General features: G+C 43.4%; 1 protein-coding gene across 2 annotated transcripts in view; it reads right to left on the bottom strand.

Annotated features, from left to right (window-relative positions):
• The window catches only part of il16 (interleukin 16), a 114,492-nt gene continuing 88,289 nt past the window's right edge, over positions 1 to 26,203 (bottom strand). For both annotated transcript variants that reach the window (XM_039772758.1, XM_039772759.1), the window contains exons 15-21: positions 24,106 to 24,247; positions 21,346 to 22,621; positions 18,838 to 19,018; positions 16,135 to 16,236; positions 15,396 to 15,651; positions 10,917 to 11,042; positions 1 to 996 (exon numbers count right to left, since the gene is read on the bottom strand). In XM_039772758.1, coding sequence (XP_039628692.1) covers positions 797 to 996; positions 10,917 to 11,042; positions 15,396 to 15,651; positions 16,135 to 16,236; positions 18,838 to 19,018; positions 21,346 to 22,621; positions 24,106 to 24,247 — 2,283 coding nt within the window. In that variant the 3' untranslated portion in view covers positions 1 to 796. The remainder of the gene's footprint in view (positions 997 to 10,916; positions 11,043 to 15,395; positions 15,652 to 16,134; positions 16,237 to 18,837; positions 19,019 to 21,345; positions 22,622 to 24,105; positions 24,248 to 26,203) is intronic.

Below are 26,203 nucleotides of genomic sequence, written 5' to 3'. Positions count from 1 at the left end.
TCCTTTTAAGAAAATAATTTTATTACCCATAGCCTGAAGAGAAGGTGACCAGACAGCAGAGTGGTTCTGGAGTAATGGGGGCTTCTCCTGCACACTATGACCTCAGCCCCCAGCATTCCACTTCTGCCTAATGTTTGGTTATCAGTTTGCTGTCCTGTTCCCCTCCATTAGTCATTAACGTCCATTTACAAATTTAAGCTTTGCGTGTTTTTGACTTTTCCCACTCCTGCTTATTAGACATGTCACAAGGTTAAACAACTAAAGGGCACAGAGTGAAAGGCGGACGCCCAAAAGCAGGTCAGAGTAACATTCTTGACGGCGGATGCACTTGGCATGTTACAGTCACGTCAGGCTTCCCAGTAGGTGACATTTTAAGGTGGGATTTGTCACCAGGAAGTGATCAAAGCTTGCAGCCTATAGGTGATAATGTTACGTGTACAGCATATGCCAAGCTTGAGGAGGCGTGTGGCATTCATCCATGAGTACGTTGACAGCACCATGATCCCTGGCACCCTGTGTCCTTCTGGTCTGAGAGTTAAGACAATGGGCTGCAGAAGAGCTGATAAATTCACCCACCTGCCAACCAGCCCACCTATTCTTGGCAAAATTCCCTTTATGTACAAAAATATTGAGAGGACCCCCCCACCCCCTCCCCCCAACGCACACCCAAATGATATACCTGCTGCTGCATTGGATTGCATTTCCATCATAAAGCCTACATAGCATTCATTTTTCAAAGATTAAAAGGCTCAGCCATTTCATTGGATACGTAAGTCCCCCGTGACGTCGTCTTGTTTCATTCGGAGTTCTGAGATGCTTCATCAGTTTGGTTGGCGTCAGAGTCTTTCCTCCTTATGACCGCGTTGATGAGGCCATCCGGTAGAGCCTTAATGATATTCCAGGCCTCAAAGCGCGTCAAGCCCTGCAAGGAAGTGCCCTGGATTTGTAGCAACTCGTCACCGGGCTGGATGGCCATTGTCTGCTCTGCTTGGCCCCCTACAAAGAAGAAGGAAACAAAACGTAATGTAGAATGAATGAGGGCCAGCACCTGAGAAGGAAACTTCAAGCAATGCTCATCGATTCTGATCGAGGACCACCTGACCTTCAGGGACCATGTAGCTACAGTGGTGTGAAAAACTATTTGCCCCCTTCCTGGTTTCTTATTCTTTTGCATGTTTGTCACACAATGTTTCTGATCATCAAACACATTTAACCATTAGTCAAATATAACACAAGTAAACACAAAACAGTTTTAAATGATGGTTTTATTATTTAGGGAGAAAAAATCCAAACCTACATGGCCCTGTGTGAAAAAGTAATTGCCCCTGAACCTAATAACTGGTTGGGCCACCCTTAGCAGCAATAACTGCAATCAAGCGTTTGCGATAACTTGCAATGAGTCTTTTACAGCGCTCTGGAGGAATTTTGGCCCACTCATCTTTGCAGAATTGTTGTAATTCAGCTTTATTTGAGGGTTTTCTAGCATGAACCGCCTTTTTAAGGTCATGCCATAGCATCTCAATTGGATTCAGGTCAGGACTTTGACTAGGCCACTCCAAAGTCTTCATTTTGTTTTTCTTCAGCCATTCAGAGGTGGATTTGCTGGTGTGTTTTGGGTCATTGTCCTGTTGCAGCACCCAAGATCGCTTCAGCTTGAGTTGACGAACAGATGGCCGGACATTCTCCTTCAGGATTTTTGGTAGACAGTAGAATTCATGGTTCCATCTATCACAGCAAGCCTTCCAGGTCCTGAAGCAGCAAAACAACCCCAGACCATCACACTACCACCACCATATTTTACTGTTGGTATGATGTTCTTTTCTGAAATGCTGTGTTCCTTTTCGCCAGATGTAACGGGACATTTGCCTTCCAAAAGTTCAACTTTTGTCTCATCAGTCCACAAGGTATTTTCCCAAAAGTCTTGGCAATCATTGAGATGTTTCTTAGCAAAATTGAGACGAGCCCTAATGTTCTTTTTGCTTAACAGTGGTTTGCGTCTTGGAAATCTGCCATGCAGGCCGTTTTGCCCAGTCTCTTTCTTATGGTGGAGTCGTGAACACTGACCTTAATTGAGGCAAGTGAGGCCTGCAGTTCTTTAGACGTTGTCCTGGGGTCTTTTGTGACCTCTCGGATGAGTCGTCTCTGCGCTCTTGGGGTAATTTTGGTCGGCCGGCCACTCCTGGGAAGGTTCACCACTGTTCCATGTTTTTGCCATTTGTGGATAATGGCTCTCACTGTGGTTCGCTGGAGTCCCAAAGCTTTAGAAATGGCTTTATAACCTTTACCAGACTGATAGATCTCAATTACTTCTGTTCTCATTTGTTCCTGAATTTCTTTGGATCTTGGCATGATGTCTAGCTTTTGAGGTGCTTTTGGTCTACTTCTCTGTGTCAGGCAGCTCCTATTTAAGTGATTTCTTGATTGAAACAGGTGTGGCAGTAATCAGGCCTGGGGGGCTACGGAAATTGAACTCAGGTGTGATACACCACAGTTAGGTGATTTTTTTAACAAGGGGGCAATTACTTTTTCACACAGGGCCATGTAGGTTTGGATTTTTTCTCCCTAAATAATAAAAACCATCATTTAAAAACTGCATTTTGTGTTTACTTGTGTTATATTTGACTAATGGTTAAATGTGTTTGATGATCAGAAACATTTTGTGTGACAAACATGCAAAAGAATAAGAAATCAGGAAGGGGGCAAATAGTTTTTCACACCACTGTATGCTCTGTTGGTTCTGGAGATCTCTGCCCCCCGCAAACACACCGTTATCTGCAAGATCTAACCGAGCATCCTGGTCCAGGCTTTGGTCTTGTCAGGTCTGGACTGCCACTAAGCCGCTCGCTCAAAACGTGGCAGCAGATCTGGTGTTCAGCGAGCCCTAGTGGGCTCTCGTCACTCCTCTTTTCAGATCACGACATCGCCTCCCTGTATGCATTGAATATTCTGTTTAACTCCTTAGCCTCCTTAGCGTTTACCCCCATTAAAACGAGTCAAAATCTGAACTTTTTTTTCAATGATAAAAAATGTTCTTACATGTAACAGAAACACGGAGACACCAAAGCATCCACATAAATACACAAAGTATCACGGAGCGTCCGCTGCTGTACTGGGAGCTGGGAGATGCCACCAAAGTGCTCTCTAAGTGCTGTGTCTGCAAACGCTGATCTCGGAGCTGCTTTTTTACCAGCACATCTATGAAATGTGATGTGTTTGGGGTTATTTCATCCACTAGGTGGCAGTAGTATACTGTCCAGAGAGTTATTCAGGCTTAACACTGTAAAGTGAATCATTCACATCACCCCGAGTCTCAGGAATAACCGTATCGACATAGAATTACGAGCTGGGTCGACACGGTGGGGCAAACACCTACATATATGAGGACACTGAAGGGGTCCTGTGCTCTTTGACAACCACTCAGGTCTGCTGTTGTATGGTGTCTGGCGATGCCACCTCTGTGTGGTATCAAATCTGAGTCTGGACTCTCTTCATGTGTAGGTCCTAGCTGGGGGAACGAGCTGCCCACCTCCATACAGGATCCTGACCCCTTCAATGAGTTTGAAGACTCTCTTGTTTGCTGAGTTTCCATTTAACATCGCCTCCCTGTATGCACTCAATATTCTGTCCAAATCCATAGCCTCCTTAGCACTTACCCCCATTAAAACGAGTCAAAAACGTAACATTTTTTACAACAAAAAAAAAATGTTCTTTCATGTAACAGAAACACAGAGACACCAAAGCGTTCACATAAATACACATAAAGTATCACAGAGCGTCCGCTGCTGTACTGGGAGCTGGGAGATGCCACCAAAGTGCTCTCTAAGTGCCGTGTCTGCAAACGCTGATCTCGGAGCTGCTTATTTACCAGCTTCTCCGGTAGTCTCGCCCCCTTGGGACAGTTGAGCACAAGTCCGAGTTTGGACTCTTTTCATGTGTAGCTCCTAGCTGGGGGAACGAGCTGCCCACCTCCATACAGGATCCTGACCCCCTCAATGAGTCTGAAGACTCTTGTGTTTGCTGAGTTTCCATTTAACATCGCCTCCCTGTAAGCACTCAATATTCTGTCCAAATCCGCAGCCTCCTTAGCGTTTACCCCAAGAAAAACGAGTCTGAAACCTAACATTTTTTACAATGATAAAAAATGTTCTTATGTGTAACAGAAACACAGAGACAGCAAAGCGTCCACATAAACACACATAGAGTATCATGGAGCATCCGCTGCTGTACTGGGAGCTGGGAGATGCCACCAAAGTGCTCTCTAAGTGCTGTGTCTGCGGACGCTGAACACGGAGCTGATTATTTACCAGCTTCTCAGGTAGTCTCGCCCCTGGGGACAGTTGAGCACATGTATGAAATGTGATGTGTTTGGGGTTAGTAAAATAGTGGTGTGCCTTGGGATGCTTTTGGTTACAAAATGTTTGCCAGCACGGTAAAAAACTGGGAGACACTGCCTTAGAGCAACAAAGCACAGAAATATTCAGGATTTGCTGCGGCAAAATGTTATTTCATCCACTAGGTGGCAGTAGTATACTGTCCAGAGAGTTATTCAGGCTTAACACTGTAAAGTGAATCATTCACATCACCCCGAGTCTCAGGAATAACCGTATCGACATAGAATTACGAGCTGGGTCGACACGGTGGGGCAAACACCTACATATATGAGGACACTGAAGGGGTCCTGTGCTCTTTGACAACCACTCAGGTCTGCTGTTGTATGGTGTCTGGCGATGCCACCTTTGCGTGGTATCAAATCTGAGTCTGGACTCTCTTCATGTGTAGCTCCTAGCTGGGGGAACGAGCTGCCCACCTCCATACAGGATCCTGACCCCCTCAATGAGTCTGAAGACTCTCTTGTTTGCCGAGTTTCCGTTTAATTGTATGTTTTTGGATCCAAGGAATCTTAAGTTGCTTGCATTTTGTTCTGAGATCCTCACTTGTGATGATCAATTTTGTCACCTTGTCCTGTCACACTTGTTCCCAAACAGTCCCCCAGACTGGTAATTTACTCCATTATGTTGACCTCTTTTGTAAATCACTTTTGGTTAAAAGTGTCTGCTGTTAAAAAAAATTGTGATTGTAAACTGTAAATTCTGACAGATAGCCCCCTCCCTGCTTGAAGGGAGGCAAATGGTTCACACTGAACTGGTAAATGCTAAGAACAGCAGAAAAACAAGGCCCTGTTTAGGATGTGGTCAAGTGAGCGGCATACACACTGGCATCAGCTCTGTTTACTTTTGTCTATTTTTAACTTAAAAATCAGATTTAAAGTTAAACAACATGGCAAGAAGAAATATGAAATAAACAGGGAGATTTATAGATCAGTCAAATGCCAAATAACTCCTAAGCAAAATGTACAGTGCATTTCATCTGCAAGGATGCTGGCATAATACTGTATTGTTTTTAATTGTAACGTTCCTTCTTGTTTTGTGCTGCTCCCCAAAATGCACTTGAAACCATCAGATGTCATTCGCAAACCCACATAATCAATTTTACTGAGCATATCCTAGCAACACTGATTACAAGGCCAGATTGAGACCACCACAGGCCCCTGGGTGGCTTAGCTCCTTAACTGATAGCTGATGATACTTTTAACAATCCAGCCTACGGATACCCAGTCATTTATTTCTCATTCTCGATGCCGGTATGAGACTTGATTGCTTCATCGCCCCTGGGAGTGGTGGTCCCCCTTAGTCATTTCAACTTGCAGATACTCCATCATTTCATTGAGTGTAGGGGTCCCCCATGGCCATTTTGACTAACAGACACTCCGTTGTTTCATCAAGCTCTACCTTGGTCATTTAGACTAATAAATGGAAACTTCATCATTTTATTGAGCATAGGGGTCCCCCTTTGTCATTTTGCCTGGTGGACACTGCATCATTTTATCAAGCTCTCCTTTGGTCATTTCAACTCCCAGATACCCCATTGTTTCATCGAGCTCTCTCTTATTCATTTCAACTTGCAGATACATCTAGTGTAGAAGTCGCCCTTGGTCGTTTTGATTAATAAATACTCCATCATTTCATCAAGCTCTTTCTTGTCATTTTGACTTGAGGATACTCCATTGTTTCATTGAATGTAGGGGTCCTTCTTGGTCATTTTGACTCACGGATACTTCAATCGTTTCATCGAGCACTCCCTTATTCATTTCAATTTGAGAATACTCCATGTTTTCATCAAGTATAGGGTACCCCCTTGGTCATTTTGATTCATGAATACTTCAATTGTTTCATCAAGCTCTCCCTTTTTGATTTGCTGCTACTCCATTTTTTTCACCAAGCATAGGGGTCCCCCTTGGTCATTTTAACTCTCAGATACTCCATCATTTCATCAAGCTCTTGCTTGGTCGTTTCAACTAATGGATACTCCATCATTTCATTGAGTGTAGGGGTCCCCCTTGGTCATTTCGACTCCCAGACACTCCATTGTTTCATCAAGCTCTCTCTTTTTGATTTGCTGCTACTCCATTTTTTTCATCAAGCATAGAGGTCCCACTTGGCCATTTCAACTCACAAATATTCCATCGTTTCTTCAAACTCTCCCTTGGTCCTTTCGACTAATGGATACTCTATCATTTCATCGAGCTCTCCCTTATTCATTTCAACTCGCAGATACTCCATAATTCCATCATAGGTAGAGGTCCTCCTTGGTCATTTCGACTAATGGATACTCCATTGTTTCATTGAGCTGTCCCTTATTCATTTTGACTTGAGGATACTCCATTGTTTCATTGAATGTAGGGGTCCTCCTTAGTCATTTCGACTCACGGATACTTCAATCGTTTCATCAATTTCCTTTTTTGATTTGCTGCTACTCCATTTTGTTAATCAAGCATAGGGACCCCCCTTGGTCATTTCAACTCCCAGATACTCCATCATTTCATCAAGCTCTCCCTTGGTCATTTCGAATAATGTATACTTCATCATTTCATTGAGTACAGAGGTCACCCTAGGTTATTTTGGCTCCATCATTTTATCAAGCTATCCTTTGGTCATATTGACTAACAGATACTCCATCGGTTTATCAAGCTCTCCGTTTTTGATTTACTGCTACTCCATTTTTTTTTTATCAAGCATAGGGGTCCCCTTGGTCATTTCAACTCACAAATACTCCATCGTTTCATTAAACTCTCCCTGCGTCCTTTTGACTAATGGATACCGTATCATTTCATTAAGCTCTCCCTTATTCATTTCAACTCGCAGATACTCCATCATTTCATCAAGTGTAGGGGTCTTCCTTGGTCATATTGACTAACAGATACTCCATCGGTTTATCAAGCTCTCCGTTTTTGATTTACTGCTACTCCATTTTTTTCATCAAGCATAGGGGTCCCCTTGGTCATTTCAACTCACAAATACTCCATTGTTTCATCAAACTCTCCCTTCGTCCTTTCGACTAATGGATACTCTATCATTTCATTAAGCTCTCCCTTATTCATTTCAACTCGCAGATACTCCATAATTTCATCAAGTGCAGGGGTTCTCCTTGGTCATTTCGACTCATGGATACTCCAGTTGTTTCATTGAGCTCTCCCTTTTCTGTTTACGGCTACTCCATTTTTTTCATCGAGTATAAGGGTTCCCCCCTTGGTCATTTCAACTCACAGATACTCCATCTTTTAATCAAGCATAGGGAACCCCCTTGGTCATTTTGATTCCCAGATACTCCATCATTTCATCGAGTGTAGGGGTCATCCTTGGACATTTCAACTGATGGATACTCCAAAAGTTTCATCGAACTATCCCTTTTCGATTTGCGTCTACTCCGTTTTTTTCATCGAGCAAAGGCGTTCCCCTTGGTTATTTGGACTTGCAGATATTTGATCATTTCATCAAGCTCACCTCAAGAACAATCTGATGATAGATTCCACCCAGACAGAAAAACAGGAAAAAACATATATATGACGGTAAATCAAAAAGTAAACTGCAACGGATAGAAGCTGATGCAATATAAGACATTTGCATTGGCTTATGGGTAGTTTAAATACACACAGCACAACATTCTCCTGTTAGTCTAATTGAAGCCAAGGTCAAATGAACATGGATGCTCCACTGCAGGATTGCACCATAGTAGGACAACACACCACGGGGAGAGTTCCTTGATTCCATGGTTCCAACCCAGCAAGAAGTTACCACAGTTATGAGATCAAGATGGTCTGAGCAGCCAATTTATAGACAGGTAGTGGAGATGAATGATGAGACAGCCAGCAATGGCAAAAAGGTCATCAACAACACGTCGATATTTGCTTTCTTACCTTAAACCTGTTATACAAATATACCGAGGTAACTCTGGATACTAAATCTATTACATAGAAACTACAACATTAGAACACTCTAGACGAGAACAGGCCATTCAGCCCAACAAAGCTCGCCAGTCCTGTCCACTTATTTCTTCCAAAAAAAACATCAAGTTGAGTTTTGAAAATCCCTAAAGTCTTACTGTCTACCACACTACTTGGTCGCTTATTCTGAGTTTTTATCATTCTTTGTTTAAATAAAAACTTCCTAATGTTTGTGCGAAATTTACCCTTCGTAAGTTTCCAACTGTGTCCTGTGTTCTCAATGAACTCAGTTTGAAGTCCCAGTCTCGATCCACTGGACTAATTCCCTTCATAATTTAAAACTCTTCAGTCAGGTCTCCTCTTAATCTTCTTTTACTCAAACTGTAAAGGCTCAGCTCTTTTAATCTTTCCTCAAAACTCGTCCCCCATAGCCCTAAATCAGCCTAGTCGCTCTTTTCTGGACCTTTTTCTGGTGCTGTTATGTCCTTTTTGTAGCCTGGAGACCAAAACTGCACACAGGACTCCAGATGAGGCCTCACCAGTGTGTTTCTAAAGCTTCAGCATAACCTCCTTGGACTTGTAGTCCACACATCAAGGCGCTATATAACCTGACATTCTGTTAGCCTTCTTAATGGCTTCTGAACACCGTCTGGCTGATAGTGTCGAGTCCCACTTTGACTCCTAAATCCTTTGATTTCCAGACCTCCCATTGTGTATTCAGACCTCACGTATTTCACTTCCTACATGTAAAACTTTACATTTACTGACATTAAACTGTTAACAGGTTCAACTCCTTCAATCTTTCCTCATAACTCATCCCCTGTAGCCCTGAATCAGCTTTGTTGCTGGACTTTCTCTTGTGCTGTTATGTCATTTTTGTAGCCTGGAGACCAAAACTGCACACAGGACTCCAGATGAGGCCTCACCAGTGTGTTTCTAAAGCTTCAGCAGAACCTCCTGTGACTTGTACTCCACACGTTAAGACGCTATATGACATGACATTCTGTTAGCCTTCTGAACACTGTCTGGAAGTTGATAGCTTAGAGTTCACTATGACTCCTAAGTCCTTCTCATAAGGTGGACTCTCGATTTTCCAACTGCCCATTGTGTATTCAAACCTCACATTTTGACTTCCTATGTGTAATTCTTTACATTTACTGACATTAAATTTCATCTGCCACAAATCTGCCCAAGCCTGTCTGCTATCCAAGTCCTTCTGTGATGATATAACGGATTCCAAATGATCTGCTAATCCACATATCTTGGTATCATCTGCAAACTTAACCAGCTTGTTACTTCTATTCCTATCTAAATCATTTATATATATATATATTAAAAATATCAGTGGCCCCTGCAATGACCCCTGCTGGTCACCACTCTTAACATCGGCCAAGTCTGATGAGGTTCCTCACACCTTCACCCTCTGCTTCCTGTGTCTGAGCCAATTCTGCCCCCGTCTACTCACCACACGCTGAACTGCCACTTCTTTTAGTTTGATGCCCACCCTCTCACATGGCGCCTTATCAAATCCTTTCTGAAAGTCCTGATCAATAATATCATGAGCTCCACTTTGGTCGTATCCTTTTGTTGCCTCCTCATAGACTTCCAGCACGTTAATTTAAAACAGCCTCCCTCTTCTGACGCCATGCTGACTGCTCACTAACACTCCTGTCCTTGCCATGTGTTGCTCACTCTTATCCTTAATAATTCCTTCCATTAATTTTCCTGTGAGGCACAAAAAGCTTACTGGCCTATAGTTACTTTGATCAGCCCTGTCACCTTTTTCATATCATGGGATGATATTTGCCATTTTCCATTCCTTCGGAATCTCTCCAGTGCGCAGAGACTTCCTAAAAATATGTGTCATGGGTTTTATATCTGTACTCTCTAGCCTCCTTAAGAACTCGAGGGACAATAACGTCCCTAATGTAACCAGGCTGTTTAAATGCAATGTGGAAAGCAGCGACCTTAGCCAGTTATATGACTCTGAGGGCGTCTCTCCTTCATAGCTGTCTCCTTCCTACTACGCTATACAAGGTTTGACTAAGGCTCTTAGTTAGGGGTATTCATTTTCTTTTTATTTAGCCCTTGAAAAGTCCACACAGAGTTTTGAAGAGAAAAAACGAGCAGGAGAAGAAACTGGGTGGGGTGCCGTTTTGCAGCCCAGCAGTTTGTCTTGTTTCCACAGGAATGCCAGTGCTGACAGGCTGCGGTGCCTGCTGTCCTGCTTTGGTAGGCGAGTGTGGTCAGTGTGCACCTAACACCACCCTAACACCACCATCCACAGTGCTGCTAACAGCAATATAAAAATAGGAAGGCATCCTTGGCTGGAATTGAAATCTTCAGAAGGACTGTTTGGTTGGTTTGTCCTTCTCTCTGGCCTTTAAAAGCGGTCGTTTATGGTTCATATGTTGGTGTTTCTTAGGGTGTCAGCTCCTCGAATGTCCAACAGTCTAACCCACGGTGCTCTTTGGTGGTCTGGGGGACATTGACATTGGTAATAAATCTATTATTCCCTGTGTCCTCTTCTCAATGGACAATAATGTAGTTAAGGGGAGCAGCAGTAGAGTATGTTTGGTAAACAGGGCCACAACTCCAGGTCCTAAATTAGTGCAGATGATCACGCCAGACTTACCTTTAAAGATCCGGTTTATGATTAAGGGTTTGTCGCCATGAATGGAGCCTTTGCCTCCTTCCAAACTGAACCCCACGCCCGCTGCGTTCTTTTCCAACGTAATGGTGATGGTGACAGCGTTGTTATCTAAAAGTGAATGGGAAAACGGGCAAGATATTAGCCAAAATAGGGCGGAGTGGTAGCTCTGAGGCTAAGGATCTGCGCTGGTATCCCGAAGGTTGCCGGTTCAAATCCCTGTCACTGCCAAAAGAGATCCTACTCTGCTGGGCCCTTGAACAAGGCCCTTAACCTTCAATTGCTCCAGGGGCGCTGTATAATGGCTGACCCTGCATTCTGAACACAAGGGGTATGTGAAAATTAACAAATTCCTAATATGAGAAATTGTATAAGGTGAAATAAAGAACAAAAACAAAATATATTCAGAATAATGAATAGTTTGAGGCTTTTCATTCATAAAACTCAACAAAAGTATTGCACTTATGTAAATACTTACATATTTTATATGTACTAGCTATTCCACCCATTATCCAACCCTCTATATCCTAACACAGGGTCACAGGAGCCAGTCACAGCCAACACAGGGTGCAAGGCAGGAACAAATCCCGGGCAGGGCGCCAGCCCACCACAGGGCACACACACACACACACACATCCATCCATCCATTATCCAACCTGCTATATCCTAACTAGAGGGTCACGGGGGTCCGCTAGAGCCAATCCCAGCCAACATAGGGCAGGAAACAAACCTCTTGCAGTGTGCCAGCCCACCGCAGGGTGCACACACACTAGAGACAATGTAGATTCGCCAATGCACCTAACCTGCATGTCTTTGGACTGTGGGAGGAAACCCACGCAGACACGGGGAGAACATGCAAACTCCACACGGGGAGGACCTAGGAACCGAACCCAGGTCTCCTTACTGCGAGGCAGCAGCGCTACCCACCGTGCCACCCTGACCAGCTATTATATTTTTCAGTTTTTGTAATTCTTTGTCTGAGTTCAGCATAGGCATCATAATCTCAACATTGCACTCAAGTGAATGGGAACGGCTCACAGTGAACGGTGTAAGTGGAGTTAGTGTGGGGGCACCAAGGAAATCTCTACAAATGGGAATTCTGTGCATAATTGGTCAGAGGTGCTGTAGGTTCAATGGTGTGAATTTGCATACCAGAGAAACAGACACCGGTATTCAGAGCCCATCATTTTCTGTATACTTTACTGTATTGTGGATTTCATTGTAAATGCAAACATTTGCCATTTTTCCCCATCAAATCTACACTCGATAGCCCATAATGACCAAGTGAAAAAACAGGTGACCAGAAAGGTTTGCAGATTTATTAGAAATGAAAAACTGAAATCTCTCCTCTACAGAGAGTCCCCAGGTCCATAATTCGGTACTTTGTAGCAGCCTGTCCAGCTTCAAGTCTTCTTGAGTGAGCTTTGCACTCCTGAGTTTAGGCCGTTGATCCCATTCTTCCTGTTAGGTTGGATGAGAAGAATCTGTGAACGGCCATCTTGAGGTCTCTCCGTGGGGCCACTCAGAGACACTCCAAGACTTGTTCTGAAGCCCCTCTGGGTCATTGTCATGCTGAAAGGTGAAGCATTGCCTAACTTGAGGTGGTCTGCACTTTGGAGCAGGTTTTCTTCAAGGACCTCTCTAGATTTTGGGTGCACAGGCACCTTGTGAGTGGGAATGATGCTATATAAATAAAATGTATTATTATTATTATTATTATTATTATTATTTATCCCTTCCCTCAATCCTGAACTGGCCCTGCACCTTGTGGTCACTAGAGGGCACTGTCGCTCCTCAAACCCAACAGGACAGACACTCAGGACAGAAGTTAAAGTTTTTATATTGGCAAACCCGGAAGTACTTCTGCTCTTACGCCTACATGGCCTACCAGATTAAACACCTTTCCATAGCAACCCCTGGCGGTACTCGTGCCACCCAACAGGGCTGAGATAAAGAACTCCAAGTCCCATATTGTCCTGCGAGAATCTGGGGCACCACTGTAATCCCAGGGAGCTGCCATCTAGCATCTCGGTGGGGCATTGCCCTAAAGAAGCTGCCTTCCCACATCCTTCCATATCCTTGACGTGCCGGCCATCTCTTACAACCTCCATAGCATGATGCTGCCACCTCATCATCGGGATGATATTAGCCAAGTGGTGAGCAGTGCTAGATCTTCTCCAGACATCGCATTTGAGTTTGATTTTGTCTCATGAGACCACAGAATCTTTTTCCTACTGCTCTCCGAGTCCTTTTACTCAATAGTGGCGTCCATCTTGCCGCTGTACCATAAACACCTTATTAATGGAGTGCTGCTGTGCTGCTCATTCATCCGACAGGTTCTTCTAATTTCATCAGAGGACTTCTAAAGCTTCATCAGAGAGACCATTCAGTTTTTTTTTTCTCACGACCAAGTCCAAGAAGATACTCAGCTTGGCCGGATATCCAACTTTTAAGAAGAGTCCTGGTGTTTCCAAACTTCTTGAGACCACTGTGGTGAGGGGTAACACTCAAAAGATCCAGAAATGGTTTAAACCCCTGGCCCCCAATCTCTGTCACACCATTGCTTGATCCTAGAGGACTTACAGAGAGTCTCTTGAACTTGGTGTTTGCAGGAAGTTGTCATCACTTCAGTCAGCATTTTATCCCCCGTGGCAGGGGTTCAAAGTCCCGTCGTGGGTCTGTTTGGTCTCACTTTATTTCATGTATTTGTATGAATGTTTATTTTAAGTATTATGCACGTTTTTCTGTTTGTATGTCAGAAAAGGGGAAGGGCCTTAGTTATGTCCCTTGTGCTTTGTGGGTGGTTCCATAAGGGGCCGAGCTACCCGCCCATCACTGCACCCTATTTAAGGGAGGGCCTCCCATAGTTCCTGGTGGTTCATTGTAAGTGTTGGAGTGGAGAGTGTTTGGTGAGTTTACTGAGTTACTTTGCTTTACTTTGTGTTTTCCAGATTTTCGACCCTGCACTTTGTTTTGACTTCGCCTCTTGGATTCTTATATTGGGACTGTGAAACTGATTTTTTGAACCTCTGCTCCGTCTTGACATTTTTTGGATGCTTTGTCTACCCTTGCCTTTCAGGCAACTCTTTGTGCTCTTTGGAGCTTTGTGCCTGTGCAAGCTTTTGTGACATTATAAACCTTTCATTTTTATCAAGATTTGTCTCGGCCTTTTGGGATTCTTGTCGGGGTATTATGATGGTGCTTTCCCCCTCTAGTGGTCAGGCTTGGAAGTGTTTTTGCAGCTGTGCTTTATGAACTCGGTCACTTCGTGACAGAAACTGTAGACACGGTAGCAAAAGATAAGTGCAGGAAACGGGAACATTTATGGAATTTCAAAGAGAGCATTTTGAAGGAAACTAAAAGGGAATTTATGTATGTTTTATAATAAAATCTAGTCTATCTTATTGTTTTGTTGGGCATACAATCTTAATAGTATCAAGGATTACATCAGGGTTCGGCTCTGAGCCCTTTCTTATTTGCAATGGTAATGGACAGGTTGACAGACGAGATTAGACAGGAGTCCCCGTGTACTGTGATGTTTGCTGATGACATTGTGATCTGTAGCGAGAGTAGGGAGCAGGTGGAGGAGACCCTGGAGAGGTGGAGATATGAGAGGAGAGGAATGAAGGTCAGTAGGAACACCACAACAGAATACATGTGTGTGAATGAGAGGGAGGTCAGTGGAATGGTGAGGATGAGGGAGTAGAGTTGGCGAAGGTGGATGAGTTTAAATACTTGGGATCAACAGTACAGAGTAACGGGGATTGTGGAAGAGAAGTGAAGAAGAGAGTGCAGGCAGAGTGGAGTGGGTGGAGAAGAGTGACAGGAGAGATTTGTGACAGACGGGTATCAGCAAGAGTGAAAGGGAAGGTCTACAGGACGGTAGTGAGACCAGCTATGTTATATGGGCAGGAGACGGTGGCACAGGAGACAGAGCTGGAGGTGGCAGAGTTAAAGATGCTAAGATTTGCATTGGGGGCGACAAGGATGGATAGGATTAGAAATGAGGACATTGGAGGGTCAGCTCAAGTTGGACAGTTGGGAGACAAAGTCAGAGAGGCGAGCTTGTGTTAGTTTGGACATATGCAGAGGAGAGATGAGAGGTATATTGGGAGAAGGGTAATAAGGATAGAGCTGTCAGGAAAGAGGAGAAAAGGAAGGCCTAAGAGGAGGTTTACGGATGTGGTGAGAGAGGACATGATGGTGATGGGGGTGACAGAGGAAGATGATGAGGACAGGAAGATATGGAAGAAGATGATCCGCTGTGGCAACCCCTAACAGGAGCAGCCGAAAGAAGAAGAAGAAGTACCATTGTTCTAGATCGTAAAGTGCCTTGAGATGGCACTAGATGGTTTTCTACAATAAACAGTAAAAAAAATACTCCAGAGTATACAAATATTCAACTTTACATACTGTACAAGTTAGCAAGGACCATTACTTTGACATGATCTTCAAGGAACTGACCTGTCACAGAAGAAGAATCGTCCCCAGTGCTTGATGTCGTACTCAGTTCCCCAACCGACACAGTGCTTTTGTCGCCTTCATTCGACTTGCAAACCACGATGATGGCTTGTTTCAGCATCCTGGCTTGGCGCAGAATGGTGGTTGCATCGCTGTGTGTCGTGTCTTTCAGGGACTGGCCGTTGATGGACAGGACTTCATCTCCTTTTTCGATTGTCCCTTCCCGGGACGCTAAGCCATTGGGGAACACCCTGTGCACCTACCAAACAGAGGAGCGGACATGCTAGGGTTACAACAAATGGCACACTCTGTGTGCGTGTGTGTGTGTGTGGAGGTGAGGGAGCTCCTAGCCATCTTGTTAAATACAGGTGGGAGAGACTAATAATTATAATAATAATTATAACTATTATTATTATTTACATTTATATAGTGCTTTTCTTGCTACTCATGGCACTTTTATTAGTGAGTGGGGAGCCACTTCAACCACCGCTAATGTGCAGCTCCCACCTGGATGATGACACGGCAGCCATTTTGTGCCAGTACGCTCACCACACATTAGCTGTTAGGTGGTGAAGTGGTGAGAGAGAGAAAGATTAGAGTATGGAGGTAATTAGGGGGCTGTGATGGGCAATTTAGCCAGGATATCAGGATACTTCCAACTGTTTACAAAGAATGCCCAGGTATCTTTTATGACCACAGAGTGGCGTGTGGATATCTGGAAGAAATGACAAATGGTACTTACTGTGGTGACTTTGTTTTCAAGATCCACACCGCCAGCTATGCTAAATCCAAGTCCTTCACCTTCTTCCTTATGTAAAATTACAACGTGAATGTCTTCAAGTTGCTGCACAAAAGAGAATGACAGTATATGAATCAATTAATTGTAATGGCTGCCTTTCATAAGTGGCTTTTTAGGCCAATCAACAGCCTCACAAGGCGTGACATTTCTATTCATAGATTGTGGTGCACATTCCCAGTTACCTTCTTATTTTTAAATTTATTTTCGCATCATCACTTTCTTCCAGCAGGAAGACGCAATTCGCAGTAGTTTTGTTTATTGTTGCTAGGCAACATTAGAGGTCATCACCATAGTGATATCTGGGGGTTACGGGGTGTAAAGTTCATTCCCTGGGCTCACTTCCTTGTTTTAGTTTTCAGGTATCGAAAGACAAAACAGTTTCTAAGTTAGTTTGCAGTCTTCTTAAGACCCAGTCCATCGTGCCCTCCAGTCCAGTGCTAAAGCTCAGAGACCCTGGTCTGGGCAGGACCCTCTGTGGCTGGGTGTTTGACTTTCTGAGAAATGGACTCAAGTCAGTGAGGACTGGTAACAGGGACTCCTCTACACTGTTCCTTAAAGGCTGCTGTCTCAGTCTGTGACCGTGAGGGCAACAGCGTCATCACGTTTGAGGACGAGGACACCACTGTGATTGGCCTCATCAGTCACAATGATGAGGCTACCTATGAGAGGGGAGTAAAAGAGCTGACTATTTGGTGCCATAACATCAACCTCTCCCTGAATGTCAACAAAGCAAACTTGACTTCAGAAAGAGCGGCTCCACTGTGCAACAGTTTCAGGTTCCTGGGTGTCCACATCATGGATGCCTTTAATGGTCTGTCAACACCACCCACATATTGAGAAAAGGCCCAACAAGAGCTCTTTTTTTCCTGAGGAGGCCAAAGAGCTTTGGGTGAGAACCAAACCACTGGTGAATTTTCCCACTTCACTATTCAAAGTATCCTGACCAGATGCATCATGATGTGGTGTGGTTTGATAAACTCACTTTCCAGGACTGTCCATACAGCTTCTAAAATCATTGGAGCTGACCTTCTCCACATGCTTCATGCCATCTACTCAACCAGATGTGTAAGGTTAGCTGAATCCATCATCTCTGATTACAACCACCTAGCTAATCCACTGTTTTCACATCAGTCTTCGGAAAAGCACTACTGGGTTCTCACCATTCACTCCACTCGTTTCAGAGGGGCAGCTTCTTCCTCCAGGACATACATAATCTCACTGAATTATCAGTAGCCTGATCCTACCTGTCCTGCATTGTGTGCTGTACCCGCTTGCTGTTTTATATTGAATTATTCTGTACATTACTATCTTATTTACTCTATTTATGATGCTTATTTATTTATTCATTTATTAATCTTCTGCAGCTCTTATTTATTCACTGTATTCATTTATACATCAGCATAACTGTGGCACAAGAACTTCACAATGCTCTCACAGGGTATGTGACAATAGAAATGTCTTAAATTTGCTGAGATCGATAAAAACCAATTATGGTTTAATCAATGTGATGGTTTTTGTGCTTCGTTTCAAACGTGGACGTGCGATTGCTTATGGTAAAAGAGGGGATTCTTGCTGATGAGGCCTTCAGTAATTGCATAAAACCTCCTTGAGTGATTGAAGAGAAATGAGAGCAAATGCGTGGTGAGAATTCAGCACTCACACAGGAAACGAGTCAGCATATTGTCGGAAGCTGCAAGCCGCACTGTCAGTGCATTTCATATTACCTTTTAAAGTAAAGGCGAAGGCGTTAAATGAAAGCGGCTTTATTTAACTGTGTGTCTCGATTGTACAACTGAATTATAAATAAATTGAGGCTGGTGAACACTTTGAAAGGCACTATATAGTATGAAATTCAGATGGTCTGCTTGTTTGATTATTTATTCGTTCATTTTTAACTGTTTCTCTCAGTGTTTCTCAACCTTTAAGTATTTGCGACCTGAGTTTTCATAGCAGTTTTAATCGCGCCCCCGTAACGTTTTTTTGAAAGGAGCCCACTAATACCAATTTGCTCTTTTTTAATTAATGATATATCATAAATGTATATGTTATTATACCTATTTAACTTTTATCGACATTTATCTAACTCTATATTTATTCTTCTAGTATCAGAATGTAGTTTAAGTTAATTTGTTTTGGTTTCAATAGATGTATTTTTTATATTTTCGATTCTTGTTTTCTTTTTTTCACATCTTCGTGGCCCCCTTTTTGTTACTTCGTGCCCCGATAGGGGGGCCCACCCCACAGGTTGAGAACCACTGGTTTATCTGAAACTGGGTCGTGGGGGCAACTGTCTTAGCAGTGAGGCCCATACGTCAATTTCCCCATCCATACTTGCCAACTCGTACCATGGAACCCCAAGACATTCCCAGACTAACCTGGGGATACAGTCCACCCAGCAAGCCCGGGTCTTCCCCGGGTTCTCCTCCCAGATGGTTGTGCCCATAAAAACCTCCACAGGGAGTAGCCCAGGATGCCCAAACAACTTTAATTGGTCGATGTAAAGGGTCAGTCATTCTGCTCCGAGCTTCTCACCCAATCTCTAAAGGGAGGGCCCAGCCTCCCTGCTGTGGAAGCTCATTTCAGGCTGCTTGATTGGTTATTTGACTTCTTAAAACTATTGGCCATTATTATTTTCCACCAACTTACCTTTAACGCTTCTTCATCCAGGGCTTTCACTTCTTCTATCATTGCTGCAATTTCCTCTGCGGGAATTATGGAGATGACAGACTGGGCAGACACGCTGGTGGGTGGAGATGAAGATGGCTCCTTTTTCCTAATCTCCTTGTCCTCCGCTATGCCCATAGTGCATTCTCTGATTTTTGCCAAGCTTGCGAGGGGAGAAAGAATACAAGAATATAAATATATAAATCTATTCCTCAAAATTATTATAACATCAAGTCAAGATCTGAAAGGAACCAAAGTACTGGTATCTGCCAAACTACTTGATACCATGGTCCATGCATGTTTGGCTGCCACAAATGCACGCCAGAGGATCGCCTTCTGGGCTCACCTGAGGTATGTAGTACCACTCCTAGATTAGAGAGGGCGCTGTCACTAATGGTCTTGTCACCTTTTTCCCCCTCACTTTGTACAGAAGGCATCCAATGAGGACAACTGAGACAGAGAGAGCCCAACCATTCCAGTCCAGATGGTAGAAAAGCAGATGTCCCCAGAAGATGGTGTCACATTTTAGACCAGAGTCTGGAGGTCTCTCAAAGCCTAACTCATTTAGAAAGGTGATTACCAAGGTGATCTTTTGTGTTGTAGCGCCGTCATGTGTCTATTTATTTATTTTTGTTCTTTGTTGCTAGCATGCATTAAATGGAATGACCTAGTTGTCCCCCAAACTTATTTTTGGGATTCGTTCAAACTTTGTCACTCGGACCACATGGTTATCCATGTCAAGGAAAATTGACTTCATTTCACTTTTTGATTTCATTTTCTCCTGCACTTCAGAACAAGTAACCCTCCTGAAGCTTAGCATGTTTGGTGAGGTTAGCAGGTTACGCCTACCCTTTGGTCTGTGTGTGGACCCCAATGCCCCTGACTACTCTCTGTGGTCATGCTTCATATTTGCACAATGCTGCCATCTGATAACAGGCCTTTAGGTGGGAGTAGGATGCAGTTGTAGATGACCTGTTCTCATCAAAATTGTTGAAATGTTCTAAGCATACTTAAAAAATAGATGAAAGGGTAAAAAAACATCATTCCGTGTCCAGAAACAGACGGCTGAGCCACCCAGAGTTGGGTCTTGTACAGTGCCATGCTTCTGGGGTGGTCTTTGGCCTTCAGTGACTGCACTGTTGAGCAAAAGCAGTTTAGTGAGTGAGTGAGTGTGGGGGTTCAATGGCTTGGCTTTCCTCTTTTGCACCCATTGCTGGTGGTCTACTCATTCCAGCACATCATTCACCGTTGCAGTCATGGAGTTACAGAATGCAATCCCCCAAAAAGAATAAATAAATTGAGGGGTGGTCCTGCGGTGTGCACTGCAGACTCACACCTCCAGGTTTCTGGGTTCATATCCCAGCAGTCGCTGCCTGTGTCAGGTTTGAATGTTCTCCTTGTAGGGTTACCACCCATCTCAAAGACATGTAGCTTAGTTTAAATGGATTCAGTTGGTGTGGATGGATTGGCCTCCTGTCCAGGGCTGGCAATGCCATGATAAGCACCAACTCTGAACTTGCACAAAAGGGCTTCAAAGAATGGCCGAATCTTTGAGTCCATTTTGCAACACCTGAATATGTCACGTGAGGGTTGATGGCACTTAAACTTGAATACCCAGCACATAAGGGGATCATTATGGCACTTAAACACAAATCAACCTGTCTGTGACTTTGGCTGGAAGCCATTCAAAAATAGTGAGGAAATGAACCCCCCTCCCCATACAGAGAGCCCTCCATTCGACGTTTGAATTTTAGGTTCAAGCAATGGCAGGTCACGTTGTTACTCTATACACTTTGGCCTAATAGGCAGTCCATGGACAGTTGTCATTTTTACAGTATGTAAGAGGAGAATGGGCATCCCGACCAGATCGGGAAGATGTTTTAATACGCTGACAAAGTGGCCGGCGGGCACAGGAAAATGGAAGATACTTTTGTACCCAGCCAGTATGATTTAATAAATGGACCAGCGGAAGCTGAGAATAAGGAGCTGTTCCGTTCCCCATACACCAGGTGGCAGTGGTCCTCCTACAGGCAACCACAGGGGTGCTTGGGAGATGGAATCCAGAAATACAGTCTTGTGGGGGTCTCTACGTGCCAACAGAGGGTGCTGTCGGGTTAGACCTCCCTACTATCTTCATGCCCTGGAAGTGCCAGAAGCATTCCCGGGTAAGGCTTAAAAAGGAGTCCATTGCCACACATGGACCAGTCAGAGTCGGGAGGCAGCGGGCATCACTCAGAGAGAGGTAGAGAGGGGGACGAATTTCTGAATTGATTTGTATTGTTACCGTAACTGATTACTGCGTGAATAAAAATCCTTTATGTTATCACACCAACGTGTGCTGTATTGCAGTGTCTGTGGTTTGGGGGCTCTCTGGGCGGCCCCCTTGTGGTCACAGTTGCTATGTGAAGATGGCTAGACCGTGATCGTTTTGGATTTCCCAGCTGTATTTCACTGTTGCTTAATTCGGAACAGATGTCATCTCGGACTTACCTCACAGAAAATCCTTTCTCCTGATGGTTTCCATCCCCGTCTGAAGCAGACAAAAGGCTCTTCTCTGTCGAAGACGTTTCATCATCCGCTGTTACTTGAGGAGATTCTGTAGGTGGAGTCCATGGATTGCTAGGCCAGGTCACAGGGGACTGGGGAAGGGAGCGCATGGACCTCATCAGTGCATGAGATACCTGGTTACTGAAGGAGAGGATTTTGCTGAAGCTTTCCTCGTCGTATGTCTTTAGGCCATAGGCTTCAGAGGACTGGGGAGCAGCCAGCGGAAAGCTTCGTGTTCTCTGGCTGGGAGGCTTGACCACCTCCATTCCGTCATTGGTTTCTACGGTTAGTCCAGGAGGTACGCTCTTAGTACTGCTGCTTCTCCTAGGGAAGGATGAGGAAGGCAATGGTGAAGAACATGAAAATTCCAAGTTTGTGATGGGGATGGTTATGTCTTCTGCTGAAGTTTTGGCATCTTCTGCTTGCAGGGACCCTACCACCGAAGCACCCTTTTCACCTGTCGGTTCTACTGAATTGTCCTTTCCATCTTCTGACTCCATTGAATTGTCCTTTCCATCATCCGGTTCCACCAAACTGTCCTTTGAATGTTTTAGTTCTACCGAGTTCTCCTTTCTATCTTCTGGTCTGCAGCTTACTGTTGCTGATGTGATGGCTCCTTCTGTGGATTTGCTGATCATTTCTGATGACAGATGTCTGCTGTTTGGTGAATCGTTTACCATAGCCTTTGGTGTAGCAGAACCAGGGACTTTTGGTGCAACATTTGTTTCACATCTACTGGGTGATTTGGCCATCAAGGGGGTAGAAGGCAAGGAAGTGAACTTTTTAGGTGATCTCTCTTGGGACGTTGGGCTGGAGAAAGTTTCAAACGAGGTAATCTTTTGCTTTATGGACATCTTTGAGCTTGGTGTTGCCGTTCTTGAACTTGTCCCAAAGCTTCTTCCAGAGTCAATGGTTTTCTTTTCAGCTTCTACTGGCTTTCCATTCTTCAGACCTTTTAAACTCTGGCGAGCCCATGTCGGCTTTGGAGCTACGGGAGGACCTTTCTTCATACTGGAGACATTTTCACCCTTTGAAGCACCAGGAGAGAGACTTTCGGGGTGGTCCGACTCTGTTTGTCCATTTTCTGGATTCATGATGGCAGCCTGACCCTCGAAACTATCAGAGATCCTCACCCAAGGATCGTGCGCTTTCTGATCCAAGTTATCTATGTGGTCTTGTCTTCTGAGGAGCGGCCGCTTAGCTGGTGTTGAGATCTCAGCTGGAATCAAACAAAGAGTGACTTGTTAGCACTAAATGTCAAAGAAAGATAAGTCTGAAAGGCGTGGACAGCTTTTGAGTTTGCGTCACTAATATTGATTCACTTCTTTCTAGAAAAAAAAATATTTTGAGCTTATTCTGCAAAATATAATTTAGGATGATACTTCTGGTTAGAGTTAAACAAAGAATTTCCCATTTAAAATTTTAAAAAGAAGGTGTATATTGAAATGTTTTGGGGGGCATACAGTAGGTCTAATGTCCCAAATGCAATAAAGCCCAATATACTACCTGATCTTTTTTTAAGAATGTTTCTATGATAAACATACCTTATCTGTTATCTAGATAGTTCTTTTTTAATAACCTAGAAAAAAATGTACTTTATCAAAAATATCCATAAGATCGAAGATTTGTTCACAACATTTTGTCTTCCTATTTCACCAGTCAATAACATAACATAACATGACACGACATGACATGACATGACATCACACAACACAACACCACACCGCACCGCATCACATTACACAACACAACATAACAACACAAGAAAACACAACACCACATTGCATTGCACTGCACCACACTACATTACATCACACCACACAACACAATACAACACAACACAACATAACATAACATAGCATAACAACATCATATCACACAACACAACACCACATAACATCACATAACACAACACAATACAACACCACACAACACATCACACAACATCACATCACATAACTCAACACCACATTGCATCGCAATGCACCACACCATTCCACATCACATCACACAATACAATGCAATGCAACTCAATGCAACATAACATAACATCACACAACACAACATCACATCACATTACATTACATAACATAACATAAAACAACACCACACAACACACCACACTACATCACATCACATCACACCACACAATACAACACAGCACAACACAATATAACATAACATAGCATAACAACATCACATCACACAACACAATGCAATGCAACTGAATGCAACATAACACAACACAAAATCACACAACACAACATCACATCACATAACACAACACCACATTGCATCGCAATGCACCACACCGCACCACATCACATCACATAGTACAACACAATACAACACAATGCAACACAGCATAACACAACACCACACAACATCACATCACGTTACAGTAGGAGGAATCTTTGAAGAGTTCCGGCCATTAAGACCAACACAGCTCGTCAATCCTCCTTCTCTTAACTCGTACAAAACCCACAGAAGTTGAGATTCGGCCCTCAGATTACTACAGTCTACCGCTCTGCTGGGTAATTGATCTATCCCAAGTATCTCTGATTCTTATATATATATATATATATTAATATATTCAAATAATAATAATAATAACCTTAACGTGACTCTAAAGTGATGTCCATCACACACACAGCTAATGTGTCTTATATTTAACATTCACCTCTATTGAGTTTTCATACGTACTTTGGTTTCTTTCTTTGTCCCATTTGCTGGTGTTTGGTGGTGTGTTCTCCGAGTTCTGCCCGATTCCACTTGATGAACAAGCATTAATAACGTTAGCAAGATCTCTTTTAGTTCCTCCTGATATCAGCCGGCTGTCTACTTCCTGTAACAAAAACAGGAAATATGATTTTTTTTTTTGTTCTGCTGTTGCATAGACCACAAAAGGTAAAGTAATGCATCCGCTTGCCACCCGTTGACTTCACATCGCCATACAAGTATATATACACTGAGCAACAACCGAGCAGAGCGACCAGGCGAAAGATGCAGATTTGCAAGTGACAGGTCATTAATGCATATGAAGAGTCAGTGTTATTATATTAATCTTAACTCTAATGAAATATGTAAAGTCTACACTTCTCACCCTATTAAAAAGCACTTTGTTCTCTGAGTATATATTTTCTTTCCTCTTCATTAAGTATTTGATATCCTCAATCATTACAACTGTAAAGTGCCCAGAAGGACAAATAGGCATCCCTGCCAGGATGGAGGAGGACTTCTTGCCCAGCCAGGAAGCCATAATGGAATGATGGCCATACACTTCCCAGCTGGGACGCCTTATAATTCCCATCCTAAATGGATTGCTGGAAGGAGGAATGGACTGGTCAGAGCTGGAAACTGGGAACAGTTCATCCCACAATTAATAGGTGGCAGTGTTCCTCACAAGTAGTCCCAGTTTGGACATCTGCAAGGCTGCATGGGAATTGAAATCCAGAAACACAGCCCTCAAGAAGTCCTTGGGTGAGGGTGGAGGGTGCTGCTGGAAGTGGACCTCCCTGTTTTCCTTCCATATTACCTGGAAGTGCTTCCAACAAGCCATGGCATGCCACCAGAAGTCATCCCGCAGCTGCGTATTTCACTCCTGACACCTTTTTTAGAGCGTTGCCTGAAAAAATTCATCTAAGTCAGAGACTAACACACTAATAAGTAAGCTTTGGGTCCAAGGAGGAACCAGTCGAGGACAGGGGACACTCGTGCACACACTCCCGCCAAGGTCACCTTTAGCCTACATAACCTTTAGGTCATCTTTAGCCTCTTATAACCTACATGCCTATAAGAACAGAGGAAGAAAACTGGAGTACCTAAAGGGACAAAATCACCAAGACATGGCAGCGATAAACAAACTCCACAAAGATGACGACCAGGATGAGGGATTTCAAACCCGGAGCACTGGAATTGTGAGGCAGCAGATAGAGAGAGAGAGAGAGAGAAAGAGAAACACTGTGCCACCCCAAATCAGAGAATAAATAAGGAATCAACTGCAAAAGATGTCTCTGTTATTTTACTCAAAATGATAAAAAAAAAAAGTTTCTCCGCTAGGAACGTCCAGATGATTAATTCTGTCTGGCCAAGAACGTAGTCATGCTATACTAATCTCAGCTCTGGCAGAGAGAAACACACGACTTGAAATACAGAAAAAGGAAGGAATTGAAATTACTGGGATTTAGGAATGCCGATGCAATTCAATCTCATTTATTCAAAAATGGCACTTTTTATTTTACTGGAACGTTTCAGGGTGTTGCACAGATTTACAACGATAAACGGTACGAGGGAAATAACAAAGCTTTACGTAACACGAACATACCAAGCATGTGACATGAGCACGCAATCTTAATTCATTTAGGGCAAGTACATGCTCTCTGGGCATATTGAAATATCTGCACAATACACATTTATTTATTTTGATTGATTGATTGATTGATTGATTATATTACCTGTCTGTATGATTTGTTTTTTTTTTTTGTTTCTGCTGCTGCATGTCTCCGAATTTCTCCATAGGATTAATAAAGTTTATCTAATCTAATACTGTAAATGCATATGCAGAGGTTTTATCTTATTTACTGTATATGGAAACACATACATTTATTAACTCATATATACGTCTGCTAAAAGTCAAGAGCAAACAATGCAGACTTCAATTTGCTGTGAGTTCAGTTAAATCATAAAAATGTTCGGTAACCTCGCAGAACTCCATGAAATGCTTAGAAGTCAAAGAAAGGGGAGCGAGGAACTGAACACGTTTGACATGGATTATAAGGGTGAAATGTTCTTTAAAACGCTG

Source organism: Polypterus senegalus, chromosome 12 (assembly GCF_016835505.1).
Source record: "Polypterus senegalus isolate Bchr_013 chromosome 12, ASM1683550v1, whole genome shotgun sequence".
In the NCBI taxonomy this organism is placed as follows: domain Eukaryota; kingdom Metazoa; phylum Chordata; class Cladistia; order Polypteriformes; family Polypteridae; genus Polypterus; species Polypterus senegalus.
The sequence above is the reverse complement of the archived record's forward strand: the minus strand, read 5'-3'. Positions and strand labels throughout refer to the sequence as shown.